We start from the raw sequence: 21,482 nt of genomic DNA on the forward strand, positions 1-21,482 counted from the left end.
GCGGATCCGTGGGCCCGGAATCGACAAAAAAACTGTCATTGATGCAACACAGGAGATCTGTCTTGTCACTCAAACCAGATTATCGCCATGTCATCACTCGGTGCAGAGGAAACCATCCAAGCTAGACGTCATCGACTCGCGCAAGTCCCCAGGGCGGTAAGGATCCCGGTCGAACGAGCCTCTTTCACGCATGGCTAATGATAAGTTATGTGGGGGCGCTTAGTGCGAAGGGTGTAAGATACGCAAGGTACGTGGTGTCTCTACACCAATAATTCTATCGGATCATGTAAGCTAAGGAGGATGCATCCAGATCCGCTGTGACCGCAGCACCCCATGTACAAACTGCCAAGCATCGAAGATCACATGTCGGCATCCAAACGACCGATCACGAACAGAGCGCCAAGCCGACAAGATAGCAAATCTGTATGTATGGCAAGAAGCCGAAACCCCCAAGTATCTGGCAGCCATACTCACAACTGCCCACTTTTAGCGAAGCAGTCGTAGATCGGCTGGATAGACGTTGTCGTGAGGTCGAGTCGAGACTTGTGGCTTTGGAATCCGCGCGATTAGCCCCACTGGCGGAGCGTGAGGCTGATCAGAGGATCTCATCTGTCGAGCCGGGCCCTGTCGGAGGCCGCCTCTTCGAAGGAGATTCTTCGTTCGCAAGTCAGTCACTGCAGATGACCGAGAGTGCGCAGGACGCAGCCCTCTCCGCCTCTGCAGGCGATGACCCAGCTATTCATCACGCATTTGCTCGACTGCGGAAATCTCTCCACGACTCACATGAGGTATCCAGAGATAAATTCCATTTCAGAAAGTCCGTCTCGCAATCACCGCCACCGGTGAAGCCTCTTCCAGCGCCGCTGGTGAATAGTCTACTGCGGAGAATGAGGGGTACGACGGCCCTTCCTCTGACACGCTGTACTGCGGTGTAGAACAGCCTTGCGCACTAACTTGACCTGCAGTCCGTCGTCCCATTTTCCTCTCCTCGTATGCTATCAGTGACCTGCACGTGCTCGAGGATCTCTGCTACGGCGTCTATGCTACCAGTGCGCCGTCTGCCGGTCAGATTGCCAGCACCCATGGAGTCCTCCTCTTTGTGTTGAAGGAGTACGTCGCCATGAACGACGACCTCGGCCAGCGGGTCGATCTCAACGCACATCTCAATGAATGCGAGCACATGTTCGTCGCAGCGCTGGAGCATTATGAGGTGCTTGTCATTCCAAGCTTCGAAAACATTCTTGCTCTGACGATGGGCGTGAGTGACCCGATCATATCTCCATCTTGCCTCTAAGCTCTTCGCCCGAGTTTTCACACTCACCATTAACCTCAAAACCAGATGATCAAAGCCCAAGGCGAAGCCAAACCATCCCTATACTGGACACTCGCGTGCGCCGCCGCAACCCAGTGCCAATCCCTTGGGTACCACCGAGAAGCCAGCTATCGCAACATCCCGTCCGGCAAGGCGGACAGCATCCGGCGGCTGTTCTGGACGGTGTACTGCTTTGACAAGAACATGTCCCTGTTGCTGGGCCGGGTTTCTAGCCTGCACGGGCTCACCATCGACACGCGCTACCCATCCACGGCCACAGATCAGGCGCTGCGGCCGTGGGACGAGTCGTTCATCATGGGGATCCGATTGGCCGAGCTACAGGACCGGGTGCTTACGGGCCTTTACTCTCCTGAGACGGCGATCAAGGATTCGTCCGAACGGGCCCGTCTTGTCCGTGACCTGGCAGCTGCTATGGACGAGTGGCGTGTCCAGTTTACGCAGGTGAGCAGCGAGACTTTTACCTGTGATATGCACACAAGCGAGAAAGGGCTAAGGGTGTGCAGATCATCGCAGAGGCCGTCAACCACCCTGAGGTCTTTCACCTCTCCCGCGGCAACTGGGACATGGCATACTACTCGACCTTGACGCTGCTGTACCACGCCTCCTCCACCACAGAGACGGGCCTCTATATCAGCTCGCAATGCGTGCACGCCGCCCGCAATAGCTTGCAGGCTCATCTCCAATGCTTTCCGCAGTATCAGGAATCGCGTCTTCTCTCGGACGGGGAATACATCAACTGGTTTGTCCCCCGTCCCCAAAGTCTCCGCTTCCCCTTCCAACTCCAATCGTCCTCCCCTTCACAACCCCATAGACTAAGCAAATCCACTAGGATCCTCCTCTACTCCTCCTTCACCCCCTTCCTCGTCATCTTCCTCCACACGATCGCCGCCAAAGATCCGGAGGGCGCCGCCCTCCTCCTCCGCGTAGTCGGCACGCTGGAGAATCTCCGGTCCCCATCCCCCCAGCAGACCCCTGGCGCGGAGCGTCTGTATCAAATTTGCGCAACCTTCGCGCAACTAGCCCAGAAGCTAGTCGAGTCACCAGCCTTCGCCGGAGGGGTAGACAACCCGTCGGAGGATCCGGCTCGGTTGGCGGGTGAAGATGTGGCTGTGGGCGACGACGGCGCGGGCTTCGGATTCCCGGCGGAGACCTTTGAGGAGGTATTCGGGGATGTGGCTCTCAATCCGGCGGGGGATGTCTTGGGTGAGTGGATGGGTGGGCAGCCGTTTTGGGGGAATTGGGTTGATTTTTAGGGGCGCTTACTCTGGGGGTGTCGTTCCAGTGGTATTCTAGTTATTATGTTCGGTGCTTTCCAGTGTAATGCTGAATCTTAGAGCGCCTCTGCCACTGTGCAGACAGAGTGTTGTGTCTATCCAGCCAATCCCTTTATTGCCAAGCAACATCTGGAACCCATTTCACAGACCGGAATAATCTATACTTTACACCCTCATAACAATGCCCTAAGATACATTCCAAATGAGCAAACAATTCCCATCCATCCACGAATCAGCCCCCCAAACAGCACCTACAACCCACAAACAACTCCCCACATCTCATCCCCCTCCAACGCCCGCATATCCTCCTCCCTCAACATAACCACGACCTCCACCGACTCCTCTTTCGCCTCTTCCACCACCTCTTGACCCTTACTCCACCTCCTAGGCAAAACCATCACCACCCCATCCGCCCCCTCCACAACCGGCATCCTCACAAACCCCACTCCTCCCAGCCCCCCTCCAAACCCCACCTCATAAATCCCCGTCCCCGCCCAACTTGTAACCGTCACATCCCTACCCCCAAAGATATCCCACCCGGGATACAGCCCCCGATAATCCATTCCCCCAACAAGACAGCACACTTCAGCAATAAACCGCTCCCCAATCTGCGCCGCAGCCTGGGACTGCGTGATGCAATCGCAGATACCCGCTAGCTCCCGCACGGGGTCCATATCAGCGGCAGCCAGTGCGGGAGCAGGGTACCGGGCTGTGGCGTAGAGGACGAGATTTCCCAGGTATCCTGGTGCGAGGTTGGGGAGGCGGTTGCGGCCGTTGACGGCTGTTGTGAGAGTGCTGTTGCTGTTCTGGGTGAGGGGGGCTGGGGTGCGCTGGGCGCGGACGCGGGTGATTGTTGTCCAGAGGAGGGCGGCGAGGAGGGTGTTGATTGTGAGGGTTTGGGAGGTGTATTTCTGGCATAGGGTGCGGAGGGTGCGGAGGTGGTGGAGGCTCAGGGTGAAGAGTTGGGAGTTGCAGGGTTTGAAGTCCCCGGGGAGAGAGGGCGGGGTTGTCGAGAATTCGGGGTGGAGGGGGAGGAGGGCATTTGGGTTGGTGGACTGGGATGAGATGAGGGTTTGGATGGCTGGGGTGAGGGCGTTAGAGAGTTGGGCTTGTCGATTGGACTGAGGAAGATTGGGGGGCAGCGCATCACCGGTGGTTGTGGTGGTGGTGGTGGTGGCTTGCGCCCACAATCGGATGACATCGGTGAACCCGGTGGCGTCGACGGCGTGGTGATGCAGGCAGATACACAGCCCTATGCCGCGGTCGATGAAGCGGAAGACGCTGGCGGCAAAGACGGAGATGCCATGCTCCATATCCCCCGAAAGCATGGCTGGTACAGGCCACACATACCCTGGGATGGCTTCCGGGGGCATGTTCTGCGCAGACAGAGTCGCGTAGGATGCGGCGATTGTGCCCTTGTCTTCCAGCGTTTGGGCGTCTCCTGCGTGCGAGCGGATCTCAAGGGATGGTCGGCCGGAGTCGTCAGTGGTGGGGTAGACCCGTCCTGACAGCCAGGGGACTTGTTTGGACAGTTGCCCGAGACCAGTTTGGAGAGTGTGCAGGGTGGTTAGGGTTGAGTCTGCTTCGGGGCCGGGGAATGCCAGAAGGACCCGAATGTAGGTGTTTGGCATTGCCAGGTCCAGCGGAGTCAGCTGCTCGATATGGTCGTGCTCAGCCATGATCGATGGTCTGGAAGAAACATAGGATGATCCTGAGAGGTTGAGCTGGAGGTATGTCAAGTAGCAGTGTCCGTCTTATACACGTTGATTCCACCCCCCCTAAACCGGCCCCACGGGCCCGAACGCCCGTTCAGCCGGCACAGCCAACTGGCCACGATGAAGCAACTCACTGGCTGTGAAAGAGAAAATTCATCTCAATGCTGAACGCAAATTCCGAGAAAAGAATTGGTATCCCCCCCGGTAAGATGCAAGGTGAAGGTGCCCTATAATCATATTCTTCCCTTTGCTGTTTGTGTTCATGTCGGGCGCAGAGCAAACTAGGGAAGAATTCGATCCAAATGTCATCCGGATAGTGCAGTGATCTCCTTCATCTGAAGAATGCACTGTAGGAGATTTTGTTCGGCCTTAAAGATGTAATATGTCCAGCGACATCCTCCTGCTACTCAAGCCACTGTCACGAATCTAGCCCACAAGTCAGTCATCGTCGCCCACGGCCTGTATATAAAGTGTGACACGGAGACTTTCTAGAAACAACAATCATCCGCGAGCTGCATCACATTACGTCACGTACAGGAATGGATACAACCTCAAGCATTACAGTCACTAGGTGATTGGAAGTCGGAGCTTAAGCTAATGGTGGGTCTTGTTTTTTGACTAGGAGGTTTATTGGCTCTGGCGCTTCTTCACGCCACCTAGTAGCCTACAATATTTTGAATGAGTGCAAGCAGGGATAGCGTCGAGAGAGAAACCCCGCATGGGCCCCTTTGGAGAAAAAGCATTAATCATGAATTTTCCTCGCCCTGGGCCATGAGCACATAGCCACTGTATGGAAGACTTTCATCCAGTGCCCGGCCGGCGCTGGGGCTGACAAGCATAAGCACGCCAACGCCGCCCCGCCCGGAAGGACCCATCCCGCTATAGTATTTCTGATTGGAATATATGAATTTCCCAGCTGAGGCCATATGGAGCGGGGTATTACAAATCCAGTGTGCATTTACTACATTCACTGTTGATCATTCCCACCGTCTGTCTCTCTCTTTACCCTCCCCCCCTCCCCTGGCGCGCGCCTCTCTTTTCTCTCTTCCACTCTAAACTGTCCTCGCTGAGGTGTAAACTTTGCAGCGCCTACACCGAACCATCTCACCTGTCATCGCTGTTAAAATGGAATTGAGAACAGTAATGAATGCCCTCCCCGGGGTCGCCATCCTCTATGTTTTCTTCCGCTTGGTCTCATCGTTTCTCACTGCCCGCTGCAACGCGGCAAAAGCCCGTGACCTTGGCTGTAAAGAGCCCCCAGTCGAAAAAAACCGCTGGCCCTTCGGAATTGATAGTGTGCAACGCTCTCTTGCAGCCGATCGAGCCCAACAATTCCCCGCCGATGTGCTCCAACGCTTCCAGGAGCTCGGAACATATACCTACCGCTACAATGTTCTTGGTAGGTAATGCTTACAATACTCATGTTGAGCTGTCCTCTCAGCGGTGTATGCCGTTACTCATGCGCTGCCACCACAGGCTCAAAGAATCTTCGGACGGCAGACCCTCGAAACATCCAAGCAATTTTAGCAACTCAGTTTAATGACTTCGGTGATTATGCACCCATAGGTTTTTTAGACTTGTCATGCTGATCATGCAGATCTTGGACCTACAAGACGGGGCAATTTCTTCCCCATGCTGGGCGATGGCATTTTTACGTCGGACGGAGCATACTGGAAACATTCCCGGGTATGTTGCTCTGCTAAGCCAGGCCAGCACCCTCTTCCGCGGTGTAACTCATACTCACGGATTGTAGGCCATCATGCGACCGCAATTCACTCGAGACCAAGTAAGCGACCTGGACCTGGAGGAGACCCATATGCAGAACATGATGTGCGCATTGGAGCCATTGATCACGACCGACGGCTGGATTGAGAAGGTAGACCTCCTTCCATATTTCTTCCGCCTGACGCTGGACTCGGCCACCCAATTTCTCTTCGGAGAGTCCGTCAACAGCCAGCTGCAGTCTCTCCAGCAGACCGACGAGAATGACAAGAGCGAGGAGAGCCAAGAGGCCAAGTTCGCGCGCGCGTTTGATGCCGCCCAGTCGGCGCTCGCCACCCGCCTCCGGTTCATGGACCAGTACTGGCTCTACAACTCGCGGGAATTCCGGCAGGCGTGCGGCGTGGTCCACGAGTTCGTCGACCATTTCGTGCGCCTCGCCCTCTCCAAGAGTCTCCGCGCGAAGAAGCAGCCCTCCCAAAACGAGCCGTATGTCTTCCTCGAGGCCCTGGCGGCGGAAACGCAGGACCCGCTGGAGCTGCGCTATCAACTGCTGAATCTGTTGCTGGCGGGCCGGGACACAACCGCCTCGCATCTTGGCTGGGGTAAGCATCGCTGAAGTAGCAGTGCTGCTGTCTCTTTCTTTCCTCCGGACCCTCGGATGATGAAATCTACGAACCAATCCCTAACCCACCAATCCTAGTATTCTACGAACTCTCCCGCGATCCCGAGCGCTACAGAAAACTACGCGACAACATCCTCGCCGACTTCGGGCCCTACGACCAACCGCAGGAGATCACCTTCGCCAAACTCAAGGACTGCAAGTACTTACGGTATGTGAACGACGAAGCCCTGCGCCTGCACCCGGTGGTGCCCTTCAACGCCCGCTATGCCAACAAGGACACCACGCTCCCTTGCGGCGGCGGCAGGGACGGGAAATCTCCCGTCTTCGTCCCCAAGGGGTCTACGTGCGACTACGGCGTGTACGTGATGCATCGCCGCAAGGATCTGTGGGGCGCGGATGCGGACGCCTTCCGGCCTGAGCGGTGGGAGGGCAGGAAGGTTGGCTGGGAGTATTTGCCTGTATGTCCTGCCCTTTTACCCCATAAAGAATTTTGGAAACAGCAATCCACTAACCAAACTTCTTCGTGTTCAGTTCAACGGCGGCCCGAGAATCTGTATTGGCCAGCAGTTCGCCCTCACTGAAGCCAGCTACGTGACGGTGCGGTTGGTGCAGCGGTTCGATCGGATGGAGATTTTGGATTCGAACGAGGTTCTCCGGCATAATCTGACCTTGACTAATTGTATTGCCAATGGGGTCAAGGTGCGGATGCATGTTGCGTGAGAGGGGTGTCTGGAGCAGAGTGAGACTTTTCCTTGAATCACAGCAAACGATTGCAAGGAGGTCTCCACATCGAGATTAATGCTGTGAAGTTGTCCCACTAGTTATCTGGCTTGCGCTATTTGATGCTCAATCAGAAACAACCAGCCTGTTATTATCTTCAATTCTATTGGTAACTCTCTCGACAGATGCCAGTGCATTACTAGAATTCGAATAATCTCCATTATTGAGGGGGCTTGCGTACTCCCCAGGCCGACATATTCGACCTCTCGGATAAGACTGAGTAGAATAAGAGGACCCAGAGTGGCCACTGCTACCTTACTAGCGCAAGTATCATACTGCTGAACAGATAGAAGAGTCATCATCTAGCCCAAGACTCGACTGTCATGGTCGAAGGCTATTTGTTGCCTCGTCTAACTCCACCCACCGTCCCCACCCCCACCCCCACCCCGCCCAGGCCTCTTGATCACGTGAGCTCCACCCATTCTTTCATTAGGGCTATGAGGGTTCCTTCCAAGGGCCGAGGTACGAAGTGGTAGGTGAATCTCCTGATAGTATGTTCTATCTTGTAGTCGTGTATCTCGGGGCCTGCAAGCAGTCCGGCGTGTAAGCTTAAACTGCAAAATGTTGTCAGTAAGTTCATGAAGGCCGGTCTGGACCCCCTTCGGAGCTGATAGCCCGCCAACTAAATACAACGAACCCTAACTGAAACAAAAGACACTTGCTCCATGAGAAGTGGTCTTAGATCAGAAAGCGCAGCCGGTAGATCCCCTGACATGTAAGGCCAAGATCTCGAACCGACCAAACGGAATTCCAGGGAATCTGATGTCCATTATTTCACCCTGTTTCAGAACTCTCGCTCATCCTCCGGCATTCACTGCCATCGCATCCCTGTTGCCTTGATGTCGTTGTAAACCTGATCCCCATTCCCCTCCCAGCCTACGGAGGAACCTCCGTAAAAGCTATCTTTCTTGTCTTCTCTTTTTCGTCCTGTTCCCTTTCAAATTTACCCAGCCACGAGACCGGAATATCTATCTGAATGCCGCGAGGTCCATGCCACTGGACGCCCCATATAGACCCGGTAACTTACTGCGCGATAAGGCCTCACGGATCAGTGAGTGGTCCCCGACTCTACCCCCCCACCTCCATACGTTCCATCCGCAGGGTGGATCATCTCCTAGGGTACCTTATCCCGTCTATCTGGCCTGAAAGTCCAGAGAGAAAACGAAGATGAAATTCAGCCGCAGCAGCATCTCACAGGATCTCATCGATCGCAACAACAAAGAGTACCGTAGGCCCTAGTGCACAGTTACTAGGGATGTATAAGAGGTTGTGGTCAATGAGTGAGAATGAGAGACTGCGCGAGGGGGTGGGGAGACACAAGGTTCAGAGGCGCCGGTGGCGCGAGCCGCGAACACTCGCAAGCTGGAATATGTTGTTCCTTGTTGGGCATGATGCTTAATGGAGGGCGATGTTCAAGACGAGCTGGCAAGCATGGAGATAGATGACTGGCGATGGGGAACCGGGTTGTGCAAAGAGATGGCGGCTGTGTCTGGGGCTGCCTGATCAAGAGATTCAGTCATCCGCTACGGCCCTAGCTGGAAGAATGTTAAGGAGTATGATTACCCCTAGCTCTTTACCACGAATCCTCGAGATCGTATCAAGTTCCCCTACCTTTGCCAGAGTATCCCTCAAGGCCTGTTTTGGTTCCGGGGGGGAGGGAGAGGGAGGGGGGCTGCTGACGAACCTATCTTACCTGCAGAGACGTATTGTCTCCCTTCGACACAGCAAAAGTACATTGAGCATTGAGGAGATGCGCTAGAACCGAGGAGTCTGGCTCCAAGCACGGAATGTGGAAATAGTTCGTCTCAACTTCAGCCTCGACAAAGTGCAGCTGCCTCGAACCATCAAATCCGCGCTAGCCAGCCACACGACATTAGAAGCAGCTGGCTCTGTTGGAGGCAGACAGGGAGTGTGATGATGCTGGCGTTCTGAACGTGCCAGGAGACACCTAAGTTACCATTTACCATCGCCTCCACTGCAGCCAAAAGGGTACTGAGCCTGCGGCATCCGGGTAAGAGATTGCAGACGACCCTAATCACATTGACGGCTTGGGCCGACCATGTCAACTGCGCCACAGTGAACGGTCGATTGATATTCTGATAAGGCCCACTTTGACTATGTAGTCCTTCAGTCTGCCGCATCTGGGTGGCAGGCTCCACCAAGCGGAGCCGCATTAGTGCTTATTGTCCCGGCCGGACATTCTAAAGTTCAGGCACCAGGAAAAGTGACATTTAGTGCAGGACATTATTGGTCTGGGATTATCGCTTGGGGTGGTGTCGATTTGTCCGTTGTAGCTCCCAGGAGCCTTGATCTCTCTCTTTTTTGGGGGGAGTTGCCAACTCCTACCCCTTCCCACACCACTTCCCCATTCACTGGGCGCATGTATTTACGACATGACATGTCAATATTCGTCATCTCATCTGTCTGAATCCAAGAACAATGGCATCGGTGACTGCAGAGCCCAGTCTGACTGGGTCTAGCACCGTGTTACCCAGGTATTGGGCTTAGTGGTAGGCCACGCGTGTCGACGTCCTATTCACACTCTGCTCGTGACTGCCCTTGTCACCGCATCAACTTATCTCTAGGTACCAGAGGGAGCTTTCGAAGCAGCGAACACGTCGTAAGCAGCGCCCTTCGACGTTCGATCGTTTTTTGGGGGTAGCCACAGTCTCCATCTCGGGGAGAAGAGCTCGTGGAGATGGCAGAACGACGTGTCTGCAGCAAACAATCATAGCCAGGTATGGCAGACACTGCTGCTTCAATAGACCTTGCGCGTGTTGACTGATCCTTTCTTGATTCTCCTTGACGGATTGACCGCCACTGGGCCCTGGTCACTCTCAACTTCCCAAGTTTTCCCGTCGAGAAAAGTCCTCCATTTATCTCGTCCCGGTCCGTCCAAGCAGAGCCGATCTCTCCGACTTCGAATCTATTCACCTCCTTCTTCGATGAGTTTTCTCTGGTGTATCAGGTCCCCTACAGCCATTTGAGCATGTTTCTGGGAGATATACAAGTAGTCGCATCGGGTGACGAAGATATAACGTGGGCGATCCAGCGCCCCCGCGGAGAAGGGAAGCCCCTTTCGCTGGGCGGCTGGGTCGGCAACGCATAGCTATTGTTCCTGCACCAGGCCCAGCACGCCGAGATAGTAGATGTGGTCATCATTAGGCTCGGGTATCTGGCTCTTAATATGACCGTAGTCTCACTATTCCGCGCAATGCGTCACCTGGGGTCGCGTGTCTGGCTGGCAAGCTCCGTCATTCTCTCCGGGGCATTTGCCTTCGTGCTGGGACTCGTGGTCACGACGGCCTGTGGTGTCCCGATAGACGTACGGCTGCTCTCAGAGGGTCTTCCCTTTTTGGTGCTGACGATGGGTTTCGAGAACCCCTACGATTCACCCGTGCGGCGCTCTGTGCGTCCAAGGGCCTTTCTCGTGAACCGCAGCAGAACAATCAGCTCAGCTCAATCCCTACCACCATGCAGACGGCCATCAATGCACAAGGCTGGTCGATCGTCCGCTCATACCTTCTGGAAATCAGAGCCCTCGCGCTGGGAGCGGCCCTGCGGTCCCACGACCGGTTCGGCCAGTGCTGCTTCCTGGCCGCGTGGACACTGGTCTTCGACGCCGTCCTGCTCCTTACTTTCTACGCGACTGTTCTCTGCATTAAGCTGGAGATCACCCGCGTCCGGTTTCCAGATACATACCATCAGGCGGACGAGCGGTGTGGCCCCCATATATTTGGATACAAGGTCAAGCCGGCGAACGTGGCGCGCCGGAAATTAATAATGGTGGGCGGCTTCGTGCTCGTCAACATGCTGCAACTCTTGCTATTTGTGTTCTACATTCTAGGAGGCTAACAATAAATCCCTCGCTTATGCCGACCCTTGTCAGCCCGTTTAAGATGGCCGCCAATGGACTTAATGACATCTACCTGGCGGCCCGCGCGGCAGGCACTGAGAGGCGCGTGACGGTGCTTCCTCCCATTCGATATACGCTCCATGCTTCCTCCTCGACAACGAAACCGGTTGACGGGGTTTTCATAGAAATAGAGAGTCCGGTGGCTCGACTGTGTCTGATCGGCATATTGGTCGTCAGTCTTATCCTCAACAGCCACCTGATGCATGCCGCGCGCTGGCATGCTGCCGACGCACCCAACGCGTCGGCTGCACCTTCTACCACGAATCCCGCAGCCCAGAAGAGACGGAAGCTCTGCTCAAATCCGACCAGGCGGAATCACTAACCGATGAGGAACTAGCTACTCTCTGCCTCCGCGGCAAGATTGCAGGCTACAGCCTAGAAAAGACTCTGGAAAACATAGCCCCAGGCTCATCCAGACTCGAAGCCTTCACCCTTGCCGTGTGCATTTAGCGCGCTGCCATCTCGCAAACCCCGTTAACCCAATCCCTCAGCCAGAATATTGGGGACTCTCTTCTCCCCTACTGTGACTACAACTACAAGCTCATGCACGGTACCTACTATATGAATATGATCGGCTATCCATCACTCCCGCTGGGTCTTACAGAGCCTCTACTTATTAATAGACAGATGTATTTGATTCTAATAACTATAATAGAAGATATACTGGTTGCGAGCGCCAGCTGCGACTGCAAAACTATTAATATAATTAACAGCGCTGTAACACTACTCAAGTATAATAGTATAATACAAAATCTATATTTAAGATCTTTTAGTCTTATATACCCCTGAAGTATCATACTGGATCAAATTTCTCACCGGTTATATAGTACTTAAAAATATGTTTAGCACTACTAGCTACTTTATTTGTTTATAAATTCTAAACGTCGCGCAGACCAGAATATATTCATATATCTGGCTTTGGACTACCATCGGCAACACAATAAATATAAATATAGTTTCAAAAAAGATTGAGAGGATGCTGTATATTATAATCACGCACGGCTTTCCGAATATATAAATTATTATTTTATTCGGGAACTTTCATGCGGACAAGATATTTACAACGGTAAATTAGATCGCCAGGCGCGGAAAATCGGTTATTATAGCAACAATAATTTCTATATGTACTGTTCGAAAAATACTAAAAATAAAGGTTAATATATCAATCAAGCTTAATACGGCTAAGAATCTTATAAACAGTATAATAGCAGGCAGCATCGGGAGGTTTAATATCTATGTGATAAATCTTATTTAGATGGTGTTTCTTGCCACCGGCCAGAATCCCGCCCAGAATTCAAAAATTAGTAGTTGTAATACTGCGATGAAGAAGTAAGTTTCCTTTTTGCTCGGGTATCTTGCTTGGTTTCTCTCTCTTAATCCTCTCGCCCCCTTTTTTTTCGTTTGTTTTAGCAATATGTGCTGTTCGGGAATGCTAACAACTCCAGTATCAACAGCAATCTGCATATTGCCGTCTTCATGTTCTTAATGAAAGTTGGGATAATTGGGGGCGGCATAATCGTTGAGATGCAGGGTGCTATGCTAGATTTACTGGAGATGCGCGGCGTTCATCCCACCGACCCGGGCGCGAATGCCTGCTGCTTGGCTCGGATTATTGCTGCTGCGGTACTAGCTGGCGACTTGAGTACTTGCTCAGCGCTGGCGGTGGGCCGCTTGGTGAACGCGCATATGCAGTATAATCCTAGTGCTGCGGCGTCGGGAAAGAAAAACTTTGAGGATGGAGGAAGACATTAATTTTGTAGGGGTACGGATGCGTCGACTTCGTTGTTGCGTGTCGAAGGTACGGTAGATTAGACTGTCGGTTATACTCAGAGATCTTTCAGATAATTATGAGGGGAGAGAACTGGCGTGAGCCTGTATCCTGACTCAATGCGTAATTTCTTAAGAGCTCTAATGTCATAGCCTTGTGGAGACAAGCGGTATAGCATAGTCGATGTGGTAGGCACTAGGCTATTAGGCATTATCCTTTCTCTAGGGGCCTTTTGTGGATGATCACGTTTTGAAGAACGTCTTGAGATACTTGCAATTTGGTATCGGAACACACGCAATGCTGGGCAGGGCGTCAGCTTTTAGTATTGGCCCTTATGCCGCAGCTGCTGTAGAGCTCACTGTGCAGTGATGGTTTGTTTCGAGACATGTTACCTTTATTCGACCACGATAGAGTAGCGGCCCGCATGCACTAAACCATATATGTTTCTCCAGAGGCTATTCGCCAGACCCGTCGTTCGGAATAATAGAGCGGTGCTTTTCCACCGCTCCACTAAGCACAATGACCACTACGAATCCAGCCCATCTATTTCTTTCGCCGGACATAGTCGCTGCATATGCTGTGTCAGTTCGATGGCACGAGGAAGACTTCTCCAACCAGACACACGCCTTCCACAGCGCACACACACCTTTATCGACCAGTGCAAAGGCCGGCATCGGGCTTGGTGTCACATATGGCGTTCTGATTGTTATTATCTCTGCTTTGACAATATACCATCTGTACAGACAGCTGTTACAACCCGTAGCAGCGAGATATACGCCCGTTGAATCATTCACCGACGAGGAGATGGTGAAGGGATCGTTGCCCGAGCGTGAGATATCCGGTACCCGGTCTGTGTGGGGCATCATAGGACCCGACTCCTGGCTATATGAGTCAATTGCAGTTTGCTTAAGCATCGCATGTCTTGCGGCAATTGTCTGTATCTTGCTGGTAAGTTTGGGCTGCAGCCATAAGTGGAGCTTGTACGATCGCGGAAACCAAGACTGATCAACCTTCGATTCAATCTATAGACTTTTGACGGGCAATTGTCGCCAAATCTGCCGAGTGGAATACAACTAAATACCGTCGTGTCGGTTCTTGCCACTGTGTCGAAATCCTCGCTGGTATTTGCCGTGGGAGAATGCATCGGACAACTACAATGGATCTCCCTCCGACAGTCTCAATGGCCGCTGTCTTGCATTCAGTTGTACAACAGTGCAAGCCGTGGACCCTGGGGTTCTGCCCTCATCCTACTCAGAGACAGAGGCCATTCACTCGTGACGGTCGGTGCCTTTATAGTCGTCTTAGCTCTAGCGTTCGATCCATTTGTTCAGCAGATTATTAGCTACCCAGTCGAACCAACACCGGAAATTTCGGCAACATCCCAGGTGGCACAGTCGCGCTTCTTCCTATCAAGAGAATGGAGCACTACGGAAATTACATATGCTGTAGAAAGTGCATTATGGACTGACTCGTCCTCACTTAACCTGAGATGTCCAACAGGCAATTGCACATGGCCACGGTACCGATCGGTTGAGATGTGCAGTAGATGTGCAGATGTCGACTCGTCCCGGGTGGTGCTTTCCGGATGGGATATTTCCTCATTCAATGTTGCTGATTACAGTCATCAGACAATACCTTCCACCATATCTATGCTAAATGGCACGCCGTTCGATGTTTCAATTCAGATACCATCGCGCAAACCCGGCAAATTTCAATTGCCAGTGCCCCAGTATCTGTACTGGGTCTCCAATATCCAAGAACAGAACCTTGCCATTTCTGATGACGGAACTGAGACACTCGTGCGTACTACAGCGACAGGGGTAGCAAATCCTTTGATTGTGGTTGCATATGCGGAGTTGCATCTGCCAAGAATCTTCAGCACCTCGAGATCGAATTTGTCGATTCCGTTCAGCGTAATCAAAGCCACCGAGTGCGCATTGTCGATCTGCACAAGGGAATATAATCTCTCCGTGGCCAACGGAGCTCAGTCGGTCGAGGTCCTTGACAAAGACTTCGGTTCATTCTATATCAAAGGCCAGGTTAGCGCTGTCTGCTGGAGACCCAGCTCAAGTCCCATGACGAATTGGAGCAAAGCCGGACAGTCAGAGTGGTCTGGCATGACAGATCCGATCAACTTTGAGTTTTGCGGAGTGGATGCGAAATACATTAACAGTACACTCCCGCTGTTTGGCACGATCACCAAGGGATACAGTGTGGCCGGTGCATTTAACGATGGAAGCATAAACTGGGATGATGAGCAGCCTCCAGGCTTCGAACATTCGGGCACTGCATCCTCATCGTTCATCATGAGAACAAACGATCTCGGGTTGGAGACTGTGGTGGACAGGATCGCGTCGTCGCTGTCCAATTTAGCCCGCACCAAAGCCAGTAGTCCAATCTACGGCGTTTTCATTACCCAGAAGACCTATGTTGCTGTGCAATGGCTGTGGTTAATCTTACCTGCCGTGCTGCTTTTGGTAGGAACCGTTCTGCTTGGCGCCACGGTGCTCGTCACCTCGCATAACGGGGCCAGCTTGTGGAAGTCCTCTGTCCTACCTCTTCTATTTCATGGACTGGAGCTTAACCTGTTTACTCGCGATATGGTGGTTGAGCGTGGTCCATGTGAGATGGCGAGCGAGATGGAACAGATGGCTGGTGAGTTGAACGTGCGTTTGGGCCATTCGGATGCAGAGGGGAGAACAATGCTGCGAGGAGAAGCTCGGAACACCGTACCAGCTGTGGGCCAATTGCTCCGCCGTCGAACCTTTTAGTTGTTCTTCGTGGTTTATCAACAGCTTTAGAAAACATGGTCTCTACATTTGCGACTTAGTCAGCATATGCTCATAGTAGGCGAATAAAAACAAGATTTCCCGAGCATACGATGCCGTCAACCAGATCCAAGAACTCACTCTTTGTAAGCTACTGATTCATCCTCATCATCCGCATGTACAGTAACCTCATGCTATAACGAATCCCGATTAAACGAATTTTTGCCGTATAGCGAATTCCAAAACCGCTGGATGAGTTCCACTATACAAAATTCGCTATATCTCGTTACAACGAAGTTCGTAAAATAATTTTGTTTCTACATACAAGGTTCGTTATATCGATTGAGTATAATTACATATTTGGGGACTTTTGGGGGATTTTTAAGAATTTTTTAGAAGATTTAAAAAAAAAAAATGCTTAGTCAGCATACACATTGAGGCAGCCTAAATCACGTGAAAGATCTTTTACATATATTCGATAAAACGAATATCTCGATATAACAAACAAAACGGGCCGTCTCAATTAGTTCGTTATATCGTGAGGTTACTGTATATTAAACAGATCCCCGCATCGAGCTCGGGCCACCCACTCGGGGGCTCTTTATGGGATCGGAGACAGCATCGGAGAAACCCGGGCTCATCAACCCGCCATTATCAAAGACTCTCTCGGCTCTCTCCTTGACAAGACAGATTAAGCCACACCCCATAATGTTCAACTTGATAACTCGGGTCCGCACATTGCTTGGCGATCAGTCATCCCTCACACATTCCATGTCCAAAGTAGCCATCCTCGGCCTCCCCGACGCCGGCAAACGAGCCTTCCTCCAGCACCTCAGCGACATCCCCCTCAGCCCAATAACCGTAACCGGATGCCACGCGGGCTGGACGAGCAGCAGCCCCTCCCGCGAACTAAGCTTCATCGCCGCGGACGTAGGGTTGAGTGCAAGGTTAGGCTGGCGGGCAGCCCTCGCCGCGCGGTACGCGGACGCAGACGCCCTGATCATCGTGGTCAACTCCGCCCACGCGATCGCGCTGGAGGAGCTGCGGTACCAGCTTGGCTGTCTGGTTCACGGGAGGATGGAGTCCGGCGAGATGCAGACGTACTGCATTGCCAGGAAGGGGATTCCGTGGCTGGTGCTGGTGAACTTTAAGGGGGGTGCCGTGGTTTGTGACCTTCCTGGGTATGCTGGCCCGTGTGATTGCTAATTGCTTGTTGGATTTGATCTGTGTAGGATGTGGGGATTGCAAAGGAGCAGGTTGATTGCCTGGGTCTGGATGGGTTGGGTGTTGATTGGGTGGGATTCCTCTGCTTTCTGTCTCCGACGGATGGTTTTTGGTGGTTATACACACGATTAACAGCTGGCAGGTATTTCGTCCCATCTCGACGGCGACTCGGGAAGGGGTTGAGGAGTCTATCTCCTGGCTGAAGGGGAGGATCCACGTCAATGCTCATCGCCGGCTGCAGGAGATGAATTAGGGTTCCGCGGTTAGATGAGGCTGGTTCAACAATACATTTCCTGTCTGAGCACGGCTCAAACCTTCGTCTTTTGCGCATCGACAATACCACCTCAAGCTCATTGACAGCACGGTTCGAGCATAATCAGCATTGAAACCGTCACTACATTATATTTAAGTACAGAAGAACCACATTCAGACCCCACCAGACCCAACCGTCATCCAAGCTACTCGCAACCCCGCCTAAACCAAGCTGCATCACAAACAGACCCGCGACAGCAACACCAAGCATCTCCAACAGTATACCCCAGAGAACCCGCCCTGTAGCCCTATCCCTATCACTGCTCTCCACAGACTCGACATCCCGCTTAACCAGCTCCGCAACCAACTTCGCTCTCGCAAGACAGATCGGCACGCCTGTCCCAGGATGCGTACTCGCGCCGACGAAGTACAACCCATCAATGCTCGCGTGCTTCATCGCAGGCCGGAAGTTCAACATATTGCCGAAGGAATGCGACAGGCCCAGGATCGCGCCGCGATCGAGATTGAACTTAGTCCGCCACGTTAGCGGGGTCTCGTACGTCTCGTGGAGGATGTGTGCGCTGAGGTTCCGGATCCCCGTGCGGGACTCAATGGTGCGCAGGACCAGCTCGCGGGTATTTGCGACGACGATCTCCTCTGCCCATTGATCCTGGTGACTCCCTTCTCCGGAGCTGCGCAGACTGCCCACCGGAACCAGCACGACCAGCGCTTCCATGCCCTCCGGCGCGGCGGTGGGATCGATCCGGCTGGGGAGGTTGACGTAGAAGGACGGGTCGGCGGGAATGCTGTGATGGATAAAGATCGCGTCGAAGCTCTCGCGGTAGTGCTCGGCCAGGAAGATGTTGTGCGGGCGGAGTTGGGGCAGCGGCGTGTCCACCGCCCAGAAGAAGGAGATGCTGCTGCAGGAGGTCGGGCGTTGCGTGAGCCCGGCGGCATACGGGCAGGGCGGGAGGACGTGGTTGTATGCGTAGACGAGGTCCGCGTTGACGATGACGACGTCGGCCAGGATCTTTTCGCCTGAGTCCAGGCGCACGCCCCGCGCAGTGTGCTGGTCGTCGGAGAGGAGAATGCGGGTCACTGGGCTGCGTAGCCGGTATTCGACCCCCTGGGTGTGGCCGATGTCGGCGAGCGCTTGGAGGACCTGTTGGCTCTGGCTTAGTGGACTGAGACTTGTGTGAATGGGAGGAAAGGCACATATTCAGGGGAGGTTTAGTTGTTAACTGCGTGAAGAGGTCATGAAGGCGTGAACATCAAGTCTTCTTAGGATGGACAGTCTCGAGAATGTGATGACAAGACTCAACTCAAGTCAACTCACCCGCTGAAATCCACCGCGCGGATACCAGATCCCGTCGACCGTCTCCGAGTACTGCAGCAGCGCGTATGTCCTCGGCGCCTCGTACGGACTCATGCCCATATACATCGAGGCAAAGGTCCAGGCCTGCCGCGTCTTAGTGTTGGTGAAATAGTGCTGCGCTCGGCCGTACATGGGGAAGGCGTCTCCTCAACCGTTCCACCGGGGCACTACCCAGATTGTCCAGCACGTCTGCCGGGGTGATGCCCTCGTGCTTGAGCCAGGCCGTAGGAAGATAGACCCGTTCGATCCGCGCGTCCCGGTCAATGTCGCGCGCGATGTTGACCAACTGAAGACCTTGGCCCATTTGTTCGCCGGCTGCAATCATCACTCGCTGCGTAGTGGCATGGTTCCCCGACGCGTGATGGGGGAAGTGGTGGAACACGAGGTCCAACACGCTGGCGGCCACGGTGCCTGCGACGTGATAGGCATATCGGTCTACATCCTCTTCGGAGTCGATTGGGAAACCACTGCTCTCGCGGTCGAACTTGGTATCGGTGCGGAACCCCTCCAGGAGACCTTGGAGAGGCGAAAGGCGCAGTCGGAAGGCGGGGAGAGCCACTATCGCTTCACTCAGCTCCGAAGGCTTAGGTTTCCCCTGCTCTTCCCAGTCTGGTGAGAACCGACGGGCTAGCCGTGTTCTACAATTGTTGATGGCTGTCACTGCTGTAAATCGGTCTGGAGCGTTGTCGATCAGGTCGTCGGCCATCCGACAGAAATAATATCTTAGGCTCTTGTCAGCGGGTGGTTTCATGGTTTATATGGGTCCGAGATTTCGTCCTAAAAAATGAGATCAATGCGCAGAGGTCCCTGGAACATACTGCTTCCCATGTACATACTCTGACTACTGGTAGCCAAACATCGAACTGCCTTGCTCAGGCGAGCCACAAAGTCAGGATCTAGTTTCTGTGGCGAGAAAACGAAGTTCCGAAAGATTTGCCCGCAGGAAGGAACGTCGTGGATACTCGACTTGGATTGAGCGAGCTTGCCATCGGTTAGGGCTATGGTAAAGTCGATTGCGGCAAACCCGAACACGATTAGCAAGTTTGTTAGGAGAAAGAAGACGGCTTCTCTATGCGCTGGGTCATTATCGCGACTCTCTGTCAAAGTGCCCAGCTGCTAGCACATACTCGATATCCATATTTCTCCATACCTCCCGGCCCAGTTTCGTGCCATACTCGATGACCCACGTGCCTCGCCGCATTGATAATGTGTCCACTGTCCATAGAAACATTGTTGGGAGCATTACTGACAGAAGAATCTCGCGGCGAGGGAGAGCCAATGTGAAGTGGCCGGCGATTGCCCTTGATGTACGCGCATCAGATCTAGCGTGTCGTCTTAGCCGTAAAGGCAGTAACTCTTACCACTGAGCCAGCAGAAACGGACAAGCCCAAACCAGAATCAACCCCATGTAGGTGTACCGACCTCCATCTAGGAGGTATTTGACACCTATGGCGCCAGCCCAAGCCAGGACCAGGATTCCCACGCTGAAGAATTTCCCACCTGCTGGTCGCACAAAGGCAGGGAACACTAATCGACGGGTGAGTATGGTGTACAGCATACCAGTGCTGTATGTCTGGATGACAAAAAAAGAAGACCTCTTCCAGAGGAATGGAACACAATTTGTAGCCGGTCACGGCTTCCCGGGGGTAAGTCCAGATCCGGCGGCGCACAAGGTATGAATCCCACGGAACCGTGGCTGTGAGTGCTATCTACCCACAATGGTCAGACTTTGTGGGTGGGGAGAGAAGCTGCGAAAGCAAAGACGCCAGATTATGAGGTAGCGTACCGTGGCCATGGTGAATATTCGCGTCCAGTCCAGGCGCGTCATGAAGGGCCAGAAGGCAGCGGGTAGCCCGACTGCCACTGGGACGTTGTAGATAACATGGCTGCCATGGTCAGCGTACGATAACGCACGAAAGAATAGCAAATTCAACCTACACCATTACATAGTCGTAGCCCATTCTGTCTGTGTTTCTGCGCGTGTTACACTGATTTGAGGCAAAAGTCCGACCGCGCAAATCCCAAGTATGATACCACGCCGGTGGGATGTTGTTTAAATATATGATTTTGTCGTCAGAGCAACCAGGTTTGACGTAGCAAGGTCTACGAGACTTGGCAGCTGGACAGGTCGCACACGATGCATCTGACCCAATGGGGAGTAGTGTGTCTAGATTTTCTGAATCTTTGCGGATAAAACTGACGACAACCGACCAAATGTTGTGCCAAGCACCCAGTTTGTCTTTTCTTCCCCTTGCATCTATGACTTTGATAACATATCAATTGCACATATCTACACGCACGCGCATGCTTACTTAGTCCTAACTTCTAAGTCCATATAACCTTTAGTCATAGGACCTCAAAATTGATCATCGTCACCTCCATTAACGAGCATGAGTTGATGATTTGAGGTTTGCAGTGGATTTTTGATAACATTAGAGCTTTTGTGCTGTTGGAGCTGCGAAGATAATATTCGAAGTAGCAAGAATTGACTACACAAATCGCTTTACTAGGAACACATTTGTAAGGTTATTAATAGACCAGCGTCTTGCTAGTCAGAGTGAATATGGTTGCCTACCAAAAAGGGCCTAATGCTTGTTTCAGTATATTGTTTCAGTATATGCAGCCTTGCATTTAACTACGGAATAAGTTTGAGATCCCCAGGGGCATAAACTCAAAGCTGGTGGTCTGATCTGGTATCCTTGATATCCGAATCTCTTGGCATTCTCCGCGGGC

The 21,482-nt window shown here is 52.9% G+C and overlaps 6 protein-coding genes across 6 annotated transcripts; 4 read left to right on the forward strand and 2 right to left on the reverse strand.

Moving 5' to 3' along the window:
• Nucleotides 1-87: 87 nt before the first annotated feature.
• Nucleotides 88-2,586, forward strand: BO95DRAFT_491065 (fungal specific transcription factor domain-containing protein; the record flags this gene model as incomplete). The annotated part of the gene is made up of 7 exons (XM_025590632.1): nt 88-156; nt 359-423; nt 491-894; nt 966-1,258; nt 1,340-1,774; nt 1,837-2,072; nt 2,163-2,586. The coding sequence occupies 7 exons, from the start codon at nt 88-90 to the stop codon at nt 2,584-2,586; spliced, it is 1,926 nt and encodes a 641-aa protein (XP_025444827.1).
• A 193-nt stretch (nt 2,587-2,779) lies between these two features.
• BO95DRAFT_491070 (uncharacterized protein) lies at nt 2,780-4,286 on the reverse strand (the record flags this gene model as incomplete). The annotated part of the gene is made up of 1 exon (XM_025590633.1): nt 2,780-4,286. One exon carries the CDS (start codon nt 4,284-4,286, stop codon nt 2,859-2,861), a length of 1,428 nt encoding a protein of 475 aa, XP_025444828.1. The 3' UTR covers nt 2,780-2,858.
• A 1,179-nt stretch (nt 4,287-5,465) lies between these two features.
• On the forward strand, nt 5,466-7,567 carry BO95DRAFT_491075 (cytochrome P450; the record flags this gene model as incomplete). The annotated part of the gene is made up of 6 exons (XM_025590634.1): nt 5,466-5,721; nt 5,799-5,870; nt 5,920-6,008; nt 6,076-6,646; nt 6,745-7,124; nt 7,198-7,567. 6 exons carry the CDS (start codon nt 5,466-5,468, stop codon nt 7,384-7,386), a joined length of 1,557 nt encoding a protein of 518 aa, XP_025444829.1. The 3' UTR covers nt 7,387-7,567.
• Nucleotides 7,568-9,781: 2,214 nt separating this feature from the next.
• On the forward strand, nt 9,782-13,114 carry BO95DRAFT_471917 (substrate-binding domain of hmg-CoA reductase; the record flags this gene model as incomplete). The annotated part of the gene is given in 14 exon segments (XM_025589620.1): nt 9,782-9,920; nt 9,942-10,007; nt 10,032-10,066; nt 10,297-10,540; nt 10,574-10,843; nt 10,867-11,279; nt 11,336-11,602; nt 11,635-11,800; nt 11,858-12,134; nt 12,154-12,188; nt 12,255-12,343; nt 12,446-12,599; nt 12,642-12,691; nt 12,808-13,114. The coding sequence occupies 14 exon segments, from the start codon at nt 9,840-9,842 to the stop codon at nt 13,112-13,114; spliced, it is 2,454 nt and encodes an 817-aa protein (XP_025444830.1). The 5' UTR covers nt 9,782-9,839.
• Nucleotides 13,115-13,649: 535 nt separating this feature from the next.
• Nucleotides 13,650-17,305, forward strand: BO95DRAFT_491086 (DUF3176 domain-containing protein; the record flags this gene model as incomplete). The annotated part of the gene is made up of 6 exons (XM_025590635.1): nt 13,650-14,078; nt 14,159-15,796; nt 15,981-16,044; nt 16,461-17,062; nt 17,131-17,193; nt 17,258-17,305. 6 exons carry the CDS (start codon nt 13,650-13,652, stop codon nt 17,303-17,305), a joined length of 2,844 nt encoding a protein of 947 aa, XP_025444831.1.
• A 35-nt stretch (nt 17,306-17,340) lies between these two features.
• On the reverse strand, nt 17,341-20,710 carry BO95DRAFT_461386 (phytoene desaturase; the record flags this gene model as incomplete). The annotated part of the gene is made up of 10 exons (XM_025588818.1): nt 17,341-17,357; nt 17,624-18,536; nt 18,711-18,833; nt 18,880-19,424; nt 19,586-19,818; nt 19,877-20,050; nt 20,111-20,276; nt 20,365-20,458; nt 20,536-20,635; nt 20,688-20,710. The coding sequence occupies 10 exons, from the start codon at nt 20,708-20,710 to the stop codon at nt 17,341-17,343; spliced, it is 2,388 nt and encodes a 795-aa protein (XP_025444832.1).
• Between the last annotated feature and the right edge of the window lie 772 nt (nt 20,711-21,482).

Source organism: Aspergillus brunneoviolaceus (assembly GCF_003184695.1).
Source record: "Aspergillus brunneoviolaceus CBS 621.78 unplaced genomic scaffold BO95scaffold_16, whole genome shotgun sequence".
Classification (NCBI taxonomy): Eukaryota; Fungi; Ascomycota; class Eurotiomycetes; order Eurotiales; family Aspergillaceae; genus Aspergillus; species Aspergillus brunneoviolaceus.